This window comes from Lepus europaeus, chromosome 10 (genome assembly GCF_033115175.1).
Source record: "Lepus europaeus isolate LE1 chromosome 10, mLepTim1.pri, whole genome shotgun sequence".
Lineage (NCBI taxonomy): Eukaryota > Metazoa > Chordata > Mammalia > Lagomorpha > Leporidae > Lepus > Lepus europaeus.
Genome location: NC_084836.1, coordinates 14,415,097 through 14,433,679, shown reverse-complemented (window position 1 = coordinate 14,433,679; position 18,583 = coordinate 14,415,097). Strand labels below are relative to the sequence as shown.

At 39.7% G+C, this 18,583-nt stretch overlaps 1 protein-coding gene across 8 annotated transcripts in view; it reads left to right on the top strand.

Moving 5' to 3' along the window:
* RIC8B (RIC8 guanine nucleotide exchange factor B) overlaps positions 1 to 18,583 on the top strand; it is a 129,311-nt gene that overhangs the window by 61,761 nt on the left and 48,967 nt on the right. For all 8 annotated transcript variants that reach the window (XR_009866959.1, XR_009866957.1, XR_009866956.1 and 5 more), the window contains exons 5-6: positions 10,316 to 10,544; positions 11,533 to 11,628. Coding sequence is in view for 4 of the 8 variants with exons in the window: in XM_062202975.1 (XP_062058959.1) it covers positions 10,316 to 10,544; positions 11,533 to 11,628 (325 nt within the window). In the remaining 4 variants the exon portion in view is untranslated. The remainder of the gene's footprint in view (positions 1 to 10,315; positions 10,545 to 11,532; positions 11,629 to 18,583) is intronic.

The window sequence follows — 18,583 nt, the reverse complement described above, 5'->3', positions numbered from 1 at the left end:
AATTTTGAAGCAATCACAGATTATTAAATCTCTAGTATTATAACATTCTGAATCATTGGTTCGACAAAGTATAAAACAAAGCTTTACAAAACTATATTTATAGCAATACTGATACATGCAGGCCTTCGTTTTTTTCAAGATTTACGTATTTATTTGAAAGGCAGAGTTACACAGAGAGAGGGAGAGACAGAGATCTTCCTCTACTGGTTCTTTCCCCCTGGCTCCTGCCAGGCCAAAGCCAGGAGCCCAGAGCTTCTTCCGGGTCTCTCATGTGGGTTTAGGGACCCAAGGATTTGAACCATTCTGCACTGCTTTCCCAGGCACAATAGCAGAGAGCTGGACTGGAAGTGGAGCAGCCAGGACATGACCTGGTGCCCATATGTGATGCCGGCATCTCAGGCAGCAGCCTTACCTACTATGCCCGCCCCTCTTTTTTATTTTTTTAAATTTTTGCTCCCACATATAAGGGAGAACATGTCTTTCTGTGTCTGGATTATTTCATACAACATGATATCCTCCAGTTGTATCTGTTTTTGCTGTAAATGGTGAAATTTTGTATGTGTATACCACAATTTCTTTTTTCATTTGATGATGGAAATTTTGGTTGATTCCAAATTTTGACTATTGTAGACACTGTTACTATAAACATGGTGGTGCAGGTATCTCTTTGATAGAACATGTTCATGTATTTTGGGTATATATCTAGTAGTGGGTTTGCTGGATCATATGGCAAGTCTATTTCTAGTTTTTTAAGAAATCTCCACATTGTTTTCCACAGTGGCTGCACTAATTTACGTTCCTACCAACAGTATATAAATGTTCCCCTTTGTCCACATCCTCCCCAGCATTTGTTACTTTCTGTGTTTTGGATTTTAGCCATTCTGACAGCTGTGAAGCGATATATCATTGTGGTTTTGATTGGCATTTCCCTGATGACTAATGATATTCAGCACTTTTTTTATATATTGGCTGGCAATTTGTATTTCTTCTTTTGAGAACTGTCTATTGAGGTAATTTGCCCATTTCTTAACTAGATTATTTTGTTGTTGAATTTTTAAGTTGCTGATATATATATTTGGGATATTAATCCTTTGTCAGATAGCTTATAAATATATTTTTTCTCATTCTGTTGGATGTCTTTTCACTCTGTTGGTCATTTCCTTTACTGTGCAAAAGCTTCTGAGTTTAATATAGTCCTATTTGTTTAGTTTTGCTTTTGTTGCCTGTGCTTGGGGATTTTGTCCAAAAAGTTGTCCCCTACATCAGTGTCTTAGAGTGTTTCCCCTATGTTTTCTTCCAGCAACTTCATAGTCTCAGCTCTTTGATCCATCTTGACTTGGTTTTTGTATATGGTGAGAAGTATAGATCTAACTTCATTCTTCCATATGTGTGTGTATATATATGTATGTGTGTGTGTGTGTGTGTATGTGTTTATATATTTTTTGGTAGTTATTGTGAATGCAGTTTCTTTCTTGATTTTTCTTTCTGTAAGTTCATGATTAGCATTTAAAAATCTGGTTTTTTGTATATTTATTTTGTATCCTGCAACCTTACTGGATTGGTTTGTCAATTCTAACAGCTTTTTGGTCAAGTATTTAGGTTTTCCTGTGTACAACATCATGTAATCTGCAAACATAGATAATTTAACTTCCTCTTTGCCAGTTTTGATGCCCTTTATTTCTTTTCCCTAATTGCTCTTGCTAAAACTTTCTTTTTTTCTTTAAAGATTTATTTATTTATTTGAAAGTCAGAGTTAGAGAGAGGAGAGGCAGAGAGAGGGGGGTCTTCCATCTGATGGTTCACTCACAATTGGCCACAATGGTTGGAGCTGTGCTGATCCAAAGCCAGGATCCAGAAGCTTTTTCCAGGTCTCCCACACAGGTGCAGGGGCCCAATGGCTTGGGCCATCTTCTACTGCTTTCCCAAGCCATAGCAGAGAGCTGGATGGGAAGTGGAGCAGCTAGCACTAGAACTGGCACCCATATGGGATGCCGGCGCTTCAGGCCAGGGCGTTAACCCGCTGTTGCCATAGTGCCAACCCCTAAAACTTTCAATACTATATTGACTAAGAGTGGTGAAACTAGACATCCTTGTCTTGTTCCAGACCTGAGGAAAAATGCTTTCAGTTTTCCCCCACTCAGTATGCTAATTGGCTGTTGGTTTGTCATATATGGCCTTTTTAAATTTGAGGAATGTCCCTTCTATACCTAATTTGTAGAGTTTTTAATCATTAAAGAATGTTGAATCTTATCAAATGCTTTTTCTGCATTTATTGAGATGACTATATGGTTTTTGTTCTTCATTCTACTGATGTCATTTAAGACATATATTGAGATTTGCAAATGTTAAATCACCCTTGCATTTCTGGGATAAATCCCACTTGATCATGATGTATGATCTTTTTTATGTGGTTTTGGATTCAATTTACTGGTATTTTGGTGAGAATCTTTGCATCTTTGTTCATTAAGGATATAGGTCTGTATTCTTTTCATGACATGTCTTTGGATTTGGTATCAAAGTGATGTTGGCCTTATAAAGAGTTTGGCAGAGTTCCATCCTGTTTAATGTTCTGGAATGGTTTGAAAAGTATTGGAGTTACTTCCTGTTTGAATGTTTTGTAGAATTCAGTAGTAAAGCGATCAGGTTCCAGACTTTTCTTTGATAGAAGACTTTCGATTACTGCTTCAATCTCCTTGCTTGTATGGGTCTGTTAAGGTTGTCTATATCTTCTTATTTTAATCTTGGTAGGTTATATGAATTCAGGAATTCATCCATTTCTTTGAGGTTTTCTAGTTTATTAGCATATAGTTCTTCATAATAGTTTCTTATCATCCTTTGTATTTCAGTGGTGTTGATTGTAATGTCTCCTTTTTCATCTCTAATTTTATTTATTTGAGTTTTTCCTTCTTTCTTTGTTAGTTGGCTAGAGGTTTATCTATCTTGTTTATCTTCTCAAAAAACCAACTTTTTGTTCTGTTATTCTTGTATTTTTTTTAGTTTCAATTTCATGTACTTCTGCTATGATCCTTATTATTTCTCACCTGCTGATTTGGGGTTTGGTTTGTTCTTGTTCTAAGTCTTAGAGATGCTTCATTAGATATCTCCTCTTGCCATCTTTAGGATTCTCTCCTTGTCTTTTAACTTTTGACAATTTGACTGTAATACACCTTGGAGAAGATCATTTTTGGTTGAGTCTGCTTGGGTTCTTTGAGTTTTGTATCTGGATGCCCACGTCTCTTTCAAGATCTGATAAATTTTCAACTATTATTTCATGTAGCAGGTTCTCAATAGCTTTTTCCTTTTCTTCTCCTTCAAGAATACCTAAAATATGAATATTTGATCATTTAATGCTATCCAATATTTCATATCCCACTTTGTTCATTCTTTTTAATTCTTTTCACTTTTAGTTTTGTCTGATTGGGTTATTTCAAAAGTCTTGTCCTGGAGGCCAGAAATTTTTTCCCATGCTTGGTCTGTTCTGCTGTTAAAACTCTCAGTCATATTTTTTTTATTTCACTGATTGAAGATTTCATCTCCAAAATTTCTATTTGGTTCTTCTTAATGAGTTGTGTCTCCTTGGTAATTGTTTCATTCATGTCATGTCATGCATTGATTTTCTCATTTCTTTAATCTATCTGTATTCTCTTGCATCTCACTGAGTCTCCTTACAACCATCATTTTGATTTCTTAATCTGTCATTTCATAGCTTTTCTTCGTTTTAGGATCTAATTCTGGAAGATTATTGTTCTTTTGGAGGCCTCATGCTATGTTGCTTCTTAATGTATCTGCATGTTGATGTCTGTGCATGTGGTGTAGTTGTCCCTTGTTATTTATGGAGTAAGTTTTATGGAAAAGAGTTTATGGGTTGGTTGAAATCATGGTATCGCTTGGCTTATTCCTTTGGCTTTCGCTTTGGCTGTAGGTGTGCCCAGGAGTATAGTCTTGGAGTGATTTCTTTTGTCTTAATCAATATCAGTTGTGACTGTAAGTGACACTGTGGTCTAGTCTACTGCAAGTCCTAGTGATTTCTGTGTGGCTTCAAGATGAACATGGGTTTCCTAGGGTATGTATCTTTGGTCCACAGAGAGTTTGTTAGTCCCCCTTGTGATTGTGATAGCGAAGGCCTCATTCTTGGTTCTGAGAGAGACAGGTTTGTTGTCCCGTTGTTCTACTGGCAAACCTGAGTGATTCCAGGACTTGTGGCACCAATTGCTGTGGCTCTAGGGTTGTGTGAGGTAGATGAACCCTTCCTAAGGTCCTGCTAAGAGAGTCCAACTGGTACAGTGGCTATGACAGCAACAGCCCTAGTCCTAGGACTAGGGAATGTGAACTGAGCCCTGCCCCAATCCTACAGGGTGACTACAAGGTACGCAGGAGATTATTCTCTCGAGGGTCTGAGTGCAGAGTGGTGTAATGCAGGTAGGTTCTTCCCTGAGTCCAGGGGATACATTCCAGTGGCACTGAAAAATCTAGAATGAATTATTACAGTCCTGGTGTTTCACAGTGTGGTGGAGTCATTACTCAGATCTCACAGAGTGGAGCAGATTTTTCTATGGGCTACTTGTGGTGTTAGCTCCCAGAAGCTAAGGTGAATACCCCCCAGCTCTTCTGAAATGCATGAAGGTAGCTCTGAGGCTAATGCCGAAAAACTCTCCCACAGTTGCAGGATGTAGGGCTTCTGTCGTTTGCCCTACACATTGCCTGACTCTGACTGTGATGCCTGGTAGGAGTGGAACAGAGGCTCACTGCATAACTTTTCCCTGACAAGCATGGTGCTCTGTGGGATTAGAGGAGGGAAGGAAGCAATGTGGCTTCCTTGCTCCGAGCCCAGTGGTTGCTCACGCCCCTGTCAGCTCCCCAGGCTGCAGTAAAGTCAGTGGGTAACTGTGGAATGTCCTGTCAGCTAAAACTGCAAGCAGTGGGAGCACAGGGATTTCTTTGCACCTTGAATGTAGTAAGATGGCAGCTTGTAGCCAGCAGCAGGCTGTGCTGCACAGCTGACTGCAGCGGTGTCTCTGTCTTCTCTAGATTTAGTACTATTCTGTTTTTAGTATCACAGTAGTGTGAATCTGCTCACATTGAATTCATATTCTAGCATCATGGCCTAACTTTGAATTATCAGCTGTCATCTTAAAAACTTTTTTGCGGGAGTCCATGTTGTGGCACAAAGGGTTAAGTTGCCACTTATTATGCCAGCATTCCATATCACAGTGCCAGTTCTAGTCCCAGCTGCTCCACTTCTGATTCAGCTCCCTGTTAATGCATGTGAGAGAGCAGAGGAAGGTGGCACAAGTACTTGGGCACCTGCCACTCACATGGGAGACCTGAATGAAGTTCTTGGCTCCCGACAGGCTGGCCCAGGCTCAGCCATTGCAGCCATTTGGGGAGTGAACCAGTGGATTGAAGATCTTTCTGTCTTTCTCTGTTTGTCTTTCTTACTCTGCCTTTCAAATAAATAAATGAATCTTTTTTTAAAAAAAAATTTTTTTTTTTGCATATATGAGGCAGGCATTGTGGCACAGCAGGTTAAACTGCCACTTGAAACATGTATGTCCCATATTGGAGTGCTGGTTTGAGTTCTGCCTACTCAAATTCTTTTTATTTATTTATTTATTTATTTATTTTTATTTGACAGGCAGAGTGGATAGTGAGAGAGAGACAGAGAGAAAGGTCTTCCTTTTTGCCGTTGGTTCACCCTCCAATGGCCACTGCGGCCGGCGCATCTCGCTGATCCGAAGCCAGGAGCCAGGTGCTTCTCCTGGTCTCCCATGCGGGTGCAGGGCCCAAGGACTTGGGCCATCCTCCACTGCCTTCCGGGGCCATAGCAGAGAGCTGGCCTGGAAGAGGGGCAACCAGGATAGAATCCGGCGCCCCAACCGGGACTAGAACCCGGTGTGCCGGCGCCGCAAGGCGGAGGATTAGCCTGTTAAGCCACGGCGCCGGCAAATAAATGAATCTTTAACAAAACTTTTTTTCTTCTGTTTCCTCTCTTCCTTCCTTCCTTATTTTGAGTATGAGGAAGTGGGGAATCATAAATGACACGTAATAGCCAAAGCAATTTTGAACAAAAAGAACAAAGCTAGAGGTATCATACTACATAGTTTCATGAAATATTATAAAACCATACTAGTCAAAACAATATGGTACTGGCATAAAAAGAGACATACAGACAAATGGAACAGAATAAAGAGCTCAGAAATAAACTTGTGCATATACAGTCAACTCATCTTTGACAAGGGTGCCAAGAATACATAATGGGGAAAGAATCATCTCTTCAATGGATGGTGTTGGGAAAACTGGATTTCCACATATAAAAGAATAAAATTGCACTATCATTTTACACAAGACACAAAGTCGATTCAAAATAGATTAAAGATATAAATGTAAAACATGAAATAATAATCTTTTGAGAAGAATACATAGGGAAAAACCTTGAGACGTTGGTACTGACATGATTTCTTTGATATGAAACCAAAAACACAGGCAACAAAAATAAAAATAAACAAATGAGATTATATCAAACTGAAAAACTTCTGTACAGCAAAATAAATAATTAACGAAATTTTAAAAAAATCTATGGGATGGGAGAATATAATTTTGAATTGTATTATCTGGAAACGGATTAATTTCCAAAGTGTATTAGAAACTTTTAACTCTGTAGCCAAAAAACCAACCTGATTTAAAAATGGGCAAAGGACCTATATAGACATTTCACCAAAGAAGACATACATCTGGCTAACAGTTATAGGAAAAGGTGTTCAACAGTGGGGTAGGCATTGTGGCACACTGGGTTAAGCTGCCACTTGGGATGACTGTATCTTAAATGGACAGCCAGTTTGAGTCACAGCTACTCTGTTTCAGTTGCAGCTTCATGCTGATGCCCCTGGGAGGTAATGGATGGTGGCCTAAGTCCTAGGGTTCCTGCCACCTACGAGGGAGACCTGAATGGAGTTTCTGTCTCCTGATTTTGGCCTACCCTAGCCCTGCCTATTGCAGCCATTTGAGGAGTGAACTAGTAGCTAGACCTTCCCCCACCCCTGTCACTTTGCCTTTCAAATAAGTGGATCTTTTAAAAAAGGCTAGTAAACATCACTAATCATCAGGGAAATGAAATAAAAACTGTAATAAGGTATCACCTCACACATGTTATGATGGCTATTTCTGGAAAAAAAAAATGTTGGTGAGGATGTGGAGAAAAAGGAACCTTTGTATGTTGTTGGTGGCAATGTAAATTAGTGTAGGCATTCCAGAAAATAATATGGAGGTTCTTCAAAAAATTAAAAGTAGAATTAGCATGTGATCCTGCAATCCCACTTCTGGATATATATATCCAAAGGAAATAAAATCACTATCTCAAAGAGGTGTCTGTACTTCCATGTTCATTACATCTCTATTCACAATAGCCAAGATACAGGAACAACCTAAATGTCTATCAGTAGATGAATGGATAAAGAAAATATTATTCATCCTTACAAAGAAGGAAGTCCTGACCTGTGTGCAACAAGGATGGATCTGGAAGACACGATAAATGAAATAAACCAGACACAGAAGGACAGATACTATGTGATCCCTCTTTTATGAGGAATCTAAAATAGTGAAACTCATAGAACCCAATAGTAGGATAGTGGTTACCAGAGGCTGGAGGGAGTGGGAAATGGTTTCAGGTATGCAAGATAAATCAATTCTGGGGATCTGCTGTACAATAGAGCCTGGAGTTAGCAGTGCTATATCGTATACTTTGCTAAGAAGATAGTTCTTAATGTTAAGTACTCTTACCACAAAAGAAAAAATATTGTTTAGAAAACACTTCTTATTTAAGAGAATAGAAGGACTATCTTTTGGAAATCTTATAATTTGTTTAAATAGACTTGCTAGCCTTGAAAAAAAAGCCTCAAATAGGAAGAAGATATAATCTGGGAAGATTTGTTACTGTAAATCTACATATGCCATTAACATGCTCTTCAATGTCATTTGGTGTTAAATTACATTTAGTTCAGCAGTTGCTAGAGGACTAGATTTAAGATTGCCTTCCGTCTCCCACAACTAACAAGGCTTTAATCGGGGAATTAAGGAGTTCTAAATAGGCTTTGCTTTTGAATCTGCATATCAGGAGGGGGCTGGGAGCAGGAGCAGGAGGATGTCATGTCCCAGTGATTAATGATCTCTACGGAGCTGAAAAGGAGAGAGTAATATACACAGTATTTCTACCCCCTGGAGTAGGAATGCAAACACCATTGTGCAGATCTGTGCATAGTCACTGACTTCCTGGTAGCTGGAGAATTTCATACACTCTTCTACCACAAATAAAACTGTCAGAGAAGTGACAGAGCTCAGAAAGCTGGCCTTCCTTACTTAAAAAGAATAGTTCAAACACAGTGAGCCAGAAAATTAATTTTGTAGTTGTTTGGGAACCTGGTTGTTTAATAAGAAATGAGAAAATGAGAACTTTTCTTGAAAAGCCTAAAACCTCCAAATATTTGTTGAATCAAGTGAAACTGCATTTGGTGTCTTAAATTTACTGAACTCCTGGAAACTGTTTGCTTTAAATGAATTTAAAGGGGAAACATTCCTTTTTAATGAAACGACCCATCTTAAACTTTTCAGTTTAGTTTTGTCTGATAGGTTCAGGGACTCATACTGTCAGTGGACTCCAGAGCCTATTACCCTGTGTAGGAAAAATCCCAACATTTCAGAATGGCTTGTATAGTTTTAGAAAATAATTCTAAGGTAGAGTTCCATTTTTGTTCTTCTCTTATCCCTAGTGAATCTTCTTGGTATTCAGTAACAGTTTCCAACTGCTTAAGTCAGAAGTGAAACATTTCAAACTATAGATAAGAAACTACAGATGCTTGGAAATTTTTCTTTATAAGTTTATGGAGAAAGCATTATATTTCAACTACCCTTGATAATTTACAAATAACCAAAATTAGGGATTTTGTGTAACAGTAGCAACCACAGCAGTAGGTTTTAGGAAGACAATCGAATAGTTTCTATTTGACCAGGAACTGTTTATTCATAGGATTGGTTAATTTTTGTTCATGGTTCTTATTTTTTGATGCCCTGTCCATTACCACTCACTGTTCAGCGTTATCTATTTTCTAGATTGATTTCTTACCAATTTAAAATTTTTCCATAACATAGGGAAAAAAAAAGGAAATATTTATTCTTGGGGCAGTGGAACCACACTGCAGGGCAAAGGAAAGAAAAACTTTTTTTTTTTTGTATTTTTATCTTCTGTTTATTAGGATGTCAGTATAATCTAAATTAAATTTTAGACTACAGTGGTCTAAATTAAGACAGCATCCGATGGATTAGGCCCTGAATTTAGTTTCCAAGTGGTTAGACTTTTAAATTGTATTTGCAAGAGTTTATTTTTAGTGAGGATATGGTTATTTTTAGATCTGCTTCTCTGTCACTAGGAAATGTAATGCCTGTCTTTCCATTGTTGTTTATCGGGAAGTTTTGAGGCACAGACATGTAAGATCCAGTTAGCATAGAACATCATCTCTCCTTTGAAATGAACATGTGAAATATTGTGTGGAAAAAATATGTTCATTAAGAACATTTCTAATTTTGAAATTGCAGATATCATTTTAATCTAGTCTACACAGAGTAACAGAACAAGACTTTTAGGGAATGCCAAAAATACAAGGTTTGGGTTCCCCCTACTGGTTTGCATCCTAGGCTGTGTATTCAGTAATGCATAGCAGAAAGGCTAGCTAGCTGTGTTGGCCTCATTTAAAGACCTAATGATGAAAGAGGGAAAATGAGCACCATTTCCCTTTTCCTGCAAATGTCTTACCCAAAATGGGATGATTTAAAAATTGTATATTCTGCATCTGGAAAGAACAAAGCATAAACCTACAGTATTTGGTTTTTAATGTTGTTACCTCTGTGGTAAGCTGCTTATATACAGTACTATACAAATGCTTCATGTTGTCATCTAAGGAACAATAAAACACGAGTAAATCTACAAAAGGATCTAAAACCCCATGGAAAAAAGTGCAAAGCTAGCAGTGTTGTCATAGTTAATTTAAGAGCTGGTTTTAAAGCTCACTAATTCCTATTTTAGCATTTCAGAAAGTGACATGACATTATGTGATTGTGTCTGTCCATTTAACATCAGTTCTTTGTAATTAGTCATATGTATTTGAAATAGTTCTTTATTTTCTCTTTTAGTAAATTCTAACTAATGTTAATGGTTCATTTTGAAAAAGAAAAATTTTAATTGATTCCAAAAAGTAATTTCTGATCTTACTATGCTTGTTGCTTATCCGATCAAATTAAAATGCTGTATTTTTAAATTGCTTTTCAGCAATGCAGTCAACCTTTTAAGCAATGTTCCGGTCTCTTGTTTGGATGTTCTTATTTGTCCATTAACCCATGAGGAAACAGCCCAAGAGGCAACGACTCTAGATGAACTGCCCAGTGAGAAAACAGCTGCAAAAGAAACAGTTTTGAAAAACAATACCATGGTTTACAATGGTATGAATATGGAGGCCATTCATGTTTTACTCAATTTTATGGAGAAGAGAATAGACAAGGTAAGGCTAATAAAATAGACGCCTTGAGAAGCCATTTCTAAAGCATATGAATGTGCCATACATACAAACACACACCAGAGCGTGATTTCTAAATCTAAGCTTTTCTTACACTTGTAACTGATGGGTGATATAATCATTATAATTTTTTATTACCATATGTGATAAATTCCTGAAACCAAGTGAATGTACTTGATTCACTGCTGAAAAGTGTGTTCATGTAACACCAAAATGAAAATAGTTCCTGAAAACAAAGAAAAAATTAATTGCTGTTCCATGTAAAGACTTTTTTTTTTGACAGGCAGAGTTAGACAGTGAGAGAGAAAGACAGAGAAAGGTCTTCCTTCTGTTGGTTCACCCCCAAAATGGCTGCTACGGCCGGCGCTGCGCTGATCCAAGGCAGGAGCCAGGTGCTTCCTCCTGGTCTCCCATGTGGATGCAGAGCCCAAGGACCTGGGCCATCCTCCACTGCCTTCCCGGGCCACAGCAGAGAGCTGGACTGGAAGAGAAGCAACCTGGACAGAATCCGGCGCCCCGACCGAAACTAGAACCCGGGGTGGCCTAGTGAGCTGCTGCACCGGCCCCATGTAAAGATTTTATAAGTCCAAAAAGTTAGCCCCTTACAGACATATTTTCTGTCATACCTAAAAGTTATCTTTACATACCAAAAAGACATTTTCAATTTTGTACTTAATCTGAGCTATTTTTTTTTGCTCTATAACTCACTTTGTCATGTTACTGTATTAAAAGGTAGCAAAGTAGTTTAAGAGGTTACCAAAACCTTTTGCCTCCTTTAAGCCCAGTGGCTAAGCCAGTGGGAACCCTAGAAAATGTAGGAAAATCCAGGAAGGACAAAAACAGGCATTCATAAACATGAAGTTGCCACCCTCCCCCTCTACCCCACCAAGAAGTATTAATGTGCTCAGGTACATGGAAGAAAATAATACTGTTAAAAACTAAACTAATGTAGCATGTGTGATTTTCTTTATAGGGAAGCAGCTATAGAGAGGGTCTAACTCCAGTTCTCAGCTTATTAACAGAGTGTTCCCGAGCCCATCGAAACATCAGAAAATTTCTCAAAGACCAGGTAACCACTTCATGAGTATTACATCTCAAAATTGTTTTTTTTTAATATAGAGTTAATGAATTAACTGATAATGTTTTCTTTCAGAAAATCAGAAAAATTAGTTTAATCTTTGAACTCTTTCTTATCAAGAAATAAGTGAACTTGTGTATTTTTTGAGTCACTCGTTATTTTATTAACAAATGTTTGTGAGATATACTGTGTGCCATGTTCTAAGCATTGTTCTGAGAACTGAACAGCAGATAAAGTCTCTGCCCTTAATGAATTTCCCTTATAGTGGGGTGGCAAAATGTTAACAAATAAATATATAATGGCAGGTAGTATAAATGTTCTGAAGAAAGATAAAGCAAGGGAAGAGAAAAGGGAATAAGAGAATGCATCTCTGAGGAGATAACATTTGAGCAGAAATTGAAATAAGTAAACAAAGTATAAAATTATCTCTGAAAATATCTGGAAAAGAAATGCACTAGAGGGGCCAGCACCATGGCACATCGGGTTAACGCCCTGGCCTGAAGCACCAGCATCCCTTATGGGCGCCGGTTCAAGACCCGGCTGCTCCACTTCCAATCCAGCTTTCTGCTATGGCCTGGGAAAGCAGTAAAAGATGGCCCAAGACCTTGGGCCCCTGCACCCACATGGGAGACCCGGAAGAAGCTCCTGGCTCCTGGCTTCGGATCTGCACAGCTCCGGCCGTTGTGGCCATCTAGGGAGTGAACCATCAGATGGAAAACTCACTCTCTCTCTCTCTCTTGCTTTCTCTCTCTCTCTGCCTCTCCTCTCTCTGTTTAACTCTGACTTTCAAATAAAATAAAATAAAAAAAAAAAGAAATATACTAGAGAAAAGTTCAAAGTTGCTAAGAGGATACATGTGACGAGGCTGCAAAATAAGGTAGTTCAAAAAGTTCATGGAAATAGAATTAAAAAATGAGTTTATTTTGGTGCAAAAAAAATTGAAATCCATGCATAGCTTTTTCCATGAACTTTTTGATGACCTCTTGTATGCAAGGATCGGAGTGGTAGATAATGAAAGGTGTACAAGAGCCTGATAACATAAGGTTTTATATGACTTTTGATTCTCTTCTAAGTAAAATGAGAGACAGTGGAGTGTTTTGACAAGGAGAGAGATGTGACCTCATTAGTTGTGAATGATCCTCTGGCTGCTATTTGTAGGATGGACTACAGTAAAACCTGAAACAACTGATGATGAAGGCTTGCAATAATAAGGTAGTAAAGTTTATACTTGGGGATGTTTGGAAAGTAGAGCTCACAGAATGTGCTGGTAGGTTGGGATATGATAAGGATGACTTTGTAAACTAAAACTACAGGTCTAAGATTTTAACAGTATTAGTAACTGAAACTTACCTCTAAAATCCCAGTTTCAAGCCCCTTCTCTGATTACTCTCAATGTAATGTTCTTTTGCCATGCAAGTAATCAGTCGATCATTTTTTTCGCTGTCCTTCATTCATTCATCTTTACCTCTCCCATGATTCAGCCCAGATTCCACATATTCATTACCATAATCATTCTGCCCATACCTCTCTCTCTCTCTTTTTTAATATTTGCTTATTTATTTTAAAGGCAGAGTTACAGAGGAGGAGGGACAGAGAGAGAGAGAGAGAAATCTTCTGCTGTTTCACTCCCCAAATGGCTGCAATGGCCATAGCTAGGCCAGGCCAAAGCGAGGAGCCAGGAGCTTCATCCAGGTCTTCCCATGTGGGTTCAGAGGCCCAAGTATGTGTGTCATCTTCCACTGCTTTCCCAGGTGCGTTAGCAGGGAGCCAGGTCTGAAGTGCTTCCGCCAGGTCTCCAACTAGCGCCCCTATGGGATACCAACTTTGTAGGCAACAGCTTAACCTGCCATGCCACAATGCTAGCTCCCCAAACATCTTTCTTTTTTTTTTTTAAGTTTTTATATATTTGAGAGGTAGAGCCACAAACAGAGAGAGAGAGAGAGACACAGAGAGAGGTCTTCCACCCACTGGTTCACTCGCCAAACAGTCACAATGGCTGGAGCTGGCCGATGGGAAGCCAGGCGCCAGGAGCTTCTTCCAGGTCTCCCACACAGGTACAAGGGCCCAGGTACTTGGGCCATCTTCTGCTGCTTTCCCAGGCTATAGCAGAGAGCTGGATCGGAAGAGAAGCAGCTGCGACTAGAACTGGCACCCAATGGGATGCTGGTGCCAAAGGCTGAGTATTAACCTGTGTCCCTTCCCCATAGATCTTTAACCAACCATTTTCACTCTCCCTAACTCATAATCACCTGGAAAATTCAACAAATTGGTTACATCTAGCTTTTTATCTGCTCTGGACTTCCATGGAACATGTGAACATGACAAGAGCAAATACTACAACCATATTGACTAGTCTACTCTAAATTTTAGACCAGCCACCCCACGTGGTTCTCCAGTACACTCCAAGGTGGCTATTTCACAACTCCTTTTTTTTTTTGTAAATTCCAAACCTCCAAGCTTACTCTCCTCTCCTCATTTGTTTCCTATTTTGCTGCAAAGGGAAAACTTGATCTTTCTACCACTTAATCTATTGTCTGTCTGCATCTGTACCATTGCTACTTTTTCTCCCCCTGTATCAAGGATGAATTATCCCTGCTTCTGTTTATAGTTTGTGGTAGTCTTTATTCTAGATTCCCTTTCCTCTCACATTCTTAGGAACTTTGTCCTTTCGTATTATTTCCCCTCTATGCTTAGATTTTTTTTTTTAACTATACTGACCTATCTGTTAGCACCTAAACACATCTTCCATCTAAAAAAAAAAAAATCCTTCCCTTAATGCCATTTTGCTGCCCCTCTTCAGTGTCCCTCTAAAAAGTTTTCTATGGGGCCGGCACCGTGGCTCGCTTGGTTAATCCTCCACCTGTGGTGGCAGCATCCCATATGGGTGCCAGGTTCTAGTCCCAGTTGCTCCTCTTCCAGTCCAGCTCTCTGCTGTGGCCCAGGAAAGCAGTGGAGGATGGCCGAGTGCTTGGGCCCCTGTACCCACGTGGGAGACCAGGAGGAAGCACCTGGCTCCTGGCTTCAGATTGGCGCAGCACTGGCTGAGGCAGCCATTTTGGGGGTGAACCAACGGAGGGAAGACCTTTCTCTCAGTTTCTCTCTCTCACTGTCTAACTCTATCTGTCAAATAAATAAATTTTTTTTTAAACTTTTATTTAGTAAATATAAATTTCCAAGGTACAGTTTATGGATTACAATGGCTTTCCCCCCCATAACTTCCCTCCCACTCGCACCCCTCCCATTTCCCGCTCCCTCTCCCATTCCATTCGCATCAAGATTCATTTTCAATTCTCTTTATATACAGAAGATCGATTTAGTATATATTAAGTAAAGATTTCATCAGTTTGCACCCACACAGAAACACAAAGTGTAAAATACTGTTTTAGTACTAGTTATAGCATTACTTCACATTGGACAACACATTAAGGACAGATCCCACATGAGGAGTAAGTACACAGTGACTCCTGTTGTTGACTTAACAAATTGACACTCTTGTTTTATGGCGTCAGTAATCTCCCTAGGCTCTAGTCATGAGTTGCCAAGTCTATGGAAGCTTTTTGAGTTCACCGATTTTGATCTTATTCCAATAGGGTCATAGTCAAAGTGGAAGTTCTCTCCTCCCTTCAGAGAAAGGTACCTCCTTCTTTGATGGCCCCATTCTTTCCACTGGGATCTCACTCACAGAGATCTTTCATTTAGGTCTTCTTCTTCTTTTTTTTTTTTTTTTCCAGAGTGTCTTGGCTTTCCATGCCTAAAATACTCTCATGGGTTTTTCAGCCAGATCCGACTGCCTTAGGGCTGATTCTGAGGCCAGAGTGTTGTTTAGGACATCTGCCATTCTATGAGTCTGCTGTGTATCCCGCTTCCCATGTTGGATCGTTCTCTCCCTTTTTTATTCTATCAGTTAGTATTAGCAGACACTAGTCTTGTTTGTGTGATCCCTTTGATTCTTAGACCTAACAGTGTGATCAATTGTGAACTGAAATTGATCACTTGGACTAGTGAGATGGCATTGGTACATGCCACCTTGATGGGATTGTATTGGAATCCCCTGGTTTGTTTCTAACTCCACCATTTGGGGCAAGTCAGCTTGAGCATGTCCCCAATTGTACATCTCCTCCCTCTCTTATTCCCACTCTTATATATAATAGGGATCACTTTTCAGTTAAATTTAAACAACTAAGAATAATTGTGTGTTAATTACAGAGTTCAACCAATAGTACTAGAACAAAAAAATACTATAATGGATAAAGTATTGCATTGTACATCAACAGTCAGGACAAGAGCTGATCAAGTCACTGTTTCTCATAGTGTCCATTTCACTTCAACAGGTTTCCCTTTTGGTACTCAGTTGTCGCCAATCAGGGAGAACATATGATATTTGTCCCTTTGGGACTGGCTTAATTCACTCAGCATAATGTTTTCCAGATTCCTCCATTTTGTTGCAAATGACCGGATTTCATTGTTTTTGACTGCTGTATAGTATTCTATAGAGTACATGTCCCATAATTTCTGTATCCAGTCTACTGTTGATGGGCATTTGGGTTGATTCCAGGTCTTAGCTATTGTGAATTGAGCTGCAATAAACATTAATGTGCAGATGGCTTTTTTGTTTGCCAGTTTAATTTCCTTTGGGTAAATTCCCAAAGGAATGGGATGGCTGGGTTGAATGGTAGGGTTATATTCAGGTTTCTGAGAAATCTCCAGACTGACTTCCACAGTGGCTTAACCAGTTTGCATTCCCACCAACAGTGGGTTAGTGTCCCTTTTTTCCCACATCCTCTCCAGCATCTGTTGTTGGTAGATTTCTGTATGTAAGCCATTCTAACCAGGGTCAGGTGAAACCTCACTGTGGTTTTGATTTGCATTTCCTTGATTGCTAGTGATCGTGAACATTTTTTCATGTGCCTGTTGGTCATTTGGATTTCCTCTTTTGAAAAATGTCTGTTGAGGTCCTTGGCCCATCTCTTTAGTGGGTTGTTTGTTTTGATGTTGTGGAATTTCTTGATTTCTTTGTAGATTCTGGTTATCAACCCTTTATCTGTTGCATAGTTTGCAAATATTTTTTCCCGTTCTGTCGGTTGCCTCTTCACTCTCCTGACTGTTTCTTTTGCAGTACAGAAACTTCTCAATTTAATGCAATCCCAATAGTTAATTTTGCCTTTGACTGCCTGTGCCTCCAGAGTCTTTTCCAAGAAGTCTTTGCCGGTGCTGATATCTTGCAGGGTTTCTCCAATGTTCTCTAATAATTTGATGGTGTCGGGTCGTAGATTTAGGTCTTCAATCCATGTTGAGTGCATTTTTGTGTAAGGTGTAAGGTAGGGGTCTTACTTCATGCTTCTGCACGTGGAAATCCAGTTTTCCCAGCACCATTTATTGAATAGACTGTCCTTGCTCTCTTTCTTTCTTTTTTTTTTGATTCAGAAGGGAAGTAATTCTGCACAGCTGAGCGGAATTGAAGGTAGTTAGCAGGCGAATGATATACCCACAGGAGGCAGAGATCGGAAGCTCTTTCCCAAGGACCACACAGGGAATCTGTGCTGCCCTCAGTGTGGGCTCCAATTCTCCTGCAGTCTCCCACTGGGTTGTAGCGTCTCTGGAGAGTACTCACATGAATTCCGTGAGTTCTCTCCCCCACCGTCTCTTTTTTCACAGTCTCAGTTCATTAGCACCACACATTCACTAGGTCCTAATCTCCTGTTATTTCACCCCCACCAGAGTCAGGTTTTTCTGCTTGGCTGAGGGCGGGTGCAGCCCTGAGGTCACGCCGCTTATGACGTATGTCCAAAATGGCGCCTGCTCTTTGTCTTGCTCGCCTTTGAGAGGTGAGCAGAGAGAGAGAAACTCGTGTCCATACTGGTCACTTTATTTTTTTTCCCCCCTCTCTCTTCTAGTTAGCCTGGTGAACTTTTCCCCACGGGGTTTCAAGCCTCGTTCCCTCTAGTCTCCTCTTTCTACTTTCCCACCGGTGTCTTGGGCTATTGAGGTTCGGCTCACCTCGCTTGCCTTCCAGCGCTGATGCGTTGATTCTGCCGCTGGTGTCCCGAGCTGTGGGCTCTCATGCCCTCCACGCAGGTCCACTGTGAATCACTAGTTCCTGAAGAGTTTCCTCTGCTGTTTCTTCCCCCTACTCTTCCTTGAACCTGCAGTATCTCCACTTTTATTAAACTGTCTCTTCCCGGACTATCAGTGTGATCCCTTCCTATTCCGCCATCTTGCCGCTCCTCTGTAATTGGATTTTCATGAATTCCATCCCAATGTAGAGGTGTTTATCAGAGTCACCAACCCAGTTTGCCAATGCTAATAGTTCTCAAAGCTTTTTCCTTTTATTTCCAAATAGCATTTGATGTAAATCTTCCCTCATCCTAGAATATTTTCTTCACTTGATTTCTAGAACACAATAGAGAACCTATTCTTTGCTGATCTTCCTCCTCTTCCCAACCCTAAATGTTTGAGTGCCCCAAGGCAATGCTGGCTTGTCTCTGTCCCTATTCCCTTAGTGATGCCATTCAGGAGTAATGGTTTTAAAAACCATCTGTGTGCTGATGGCTTAAAAAGGTATGTCTTCAGCCCTTGCCTGTTCCTAAGCTGTAGATGTATGTAATGAACTATACTTACCCATCTCTTCCTCCTAGATATGTATTAGGTATCTTAAGTTTGATATATCTCAAGCTAATATCTTAGTTTTCTATCACCCCACCTATTTGTTCCCCTTCTTTCCTCATTTTGGTATGTGGTACCACCATTCGCCCTGTTGTCCACTTATCATCATTTAGAATGCCCCTAATACGTGAACCAGGTCCATTTCCTTTCTCTACATTTGTTGTCAGGATTTAGTAAGCATCTTACTATGAGTATAGCACCCAAATAAAGCTGATAAAGAAATTTGACTCTGGCTTTAGAATCTATGGCATATTGACAGAAGAGATAACATGAATAATCATTG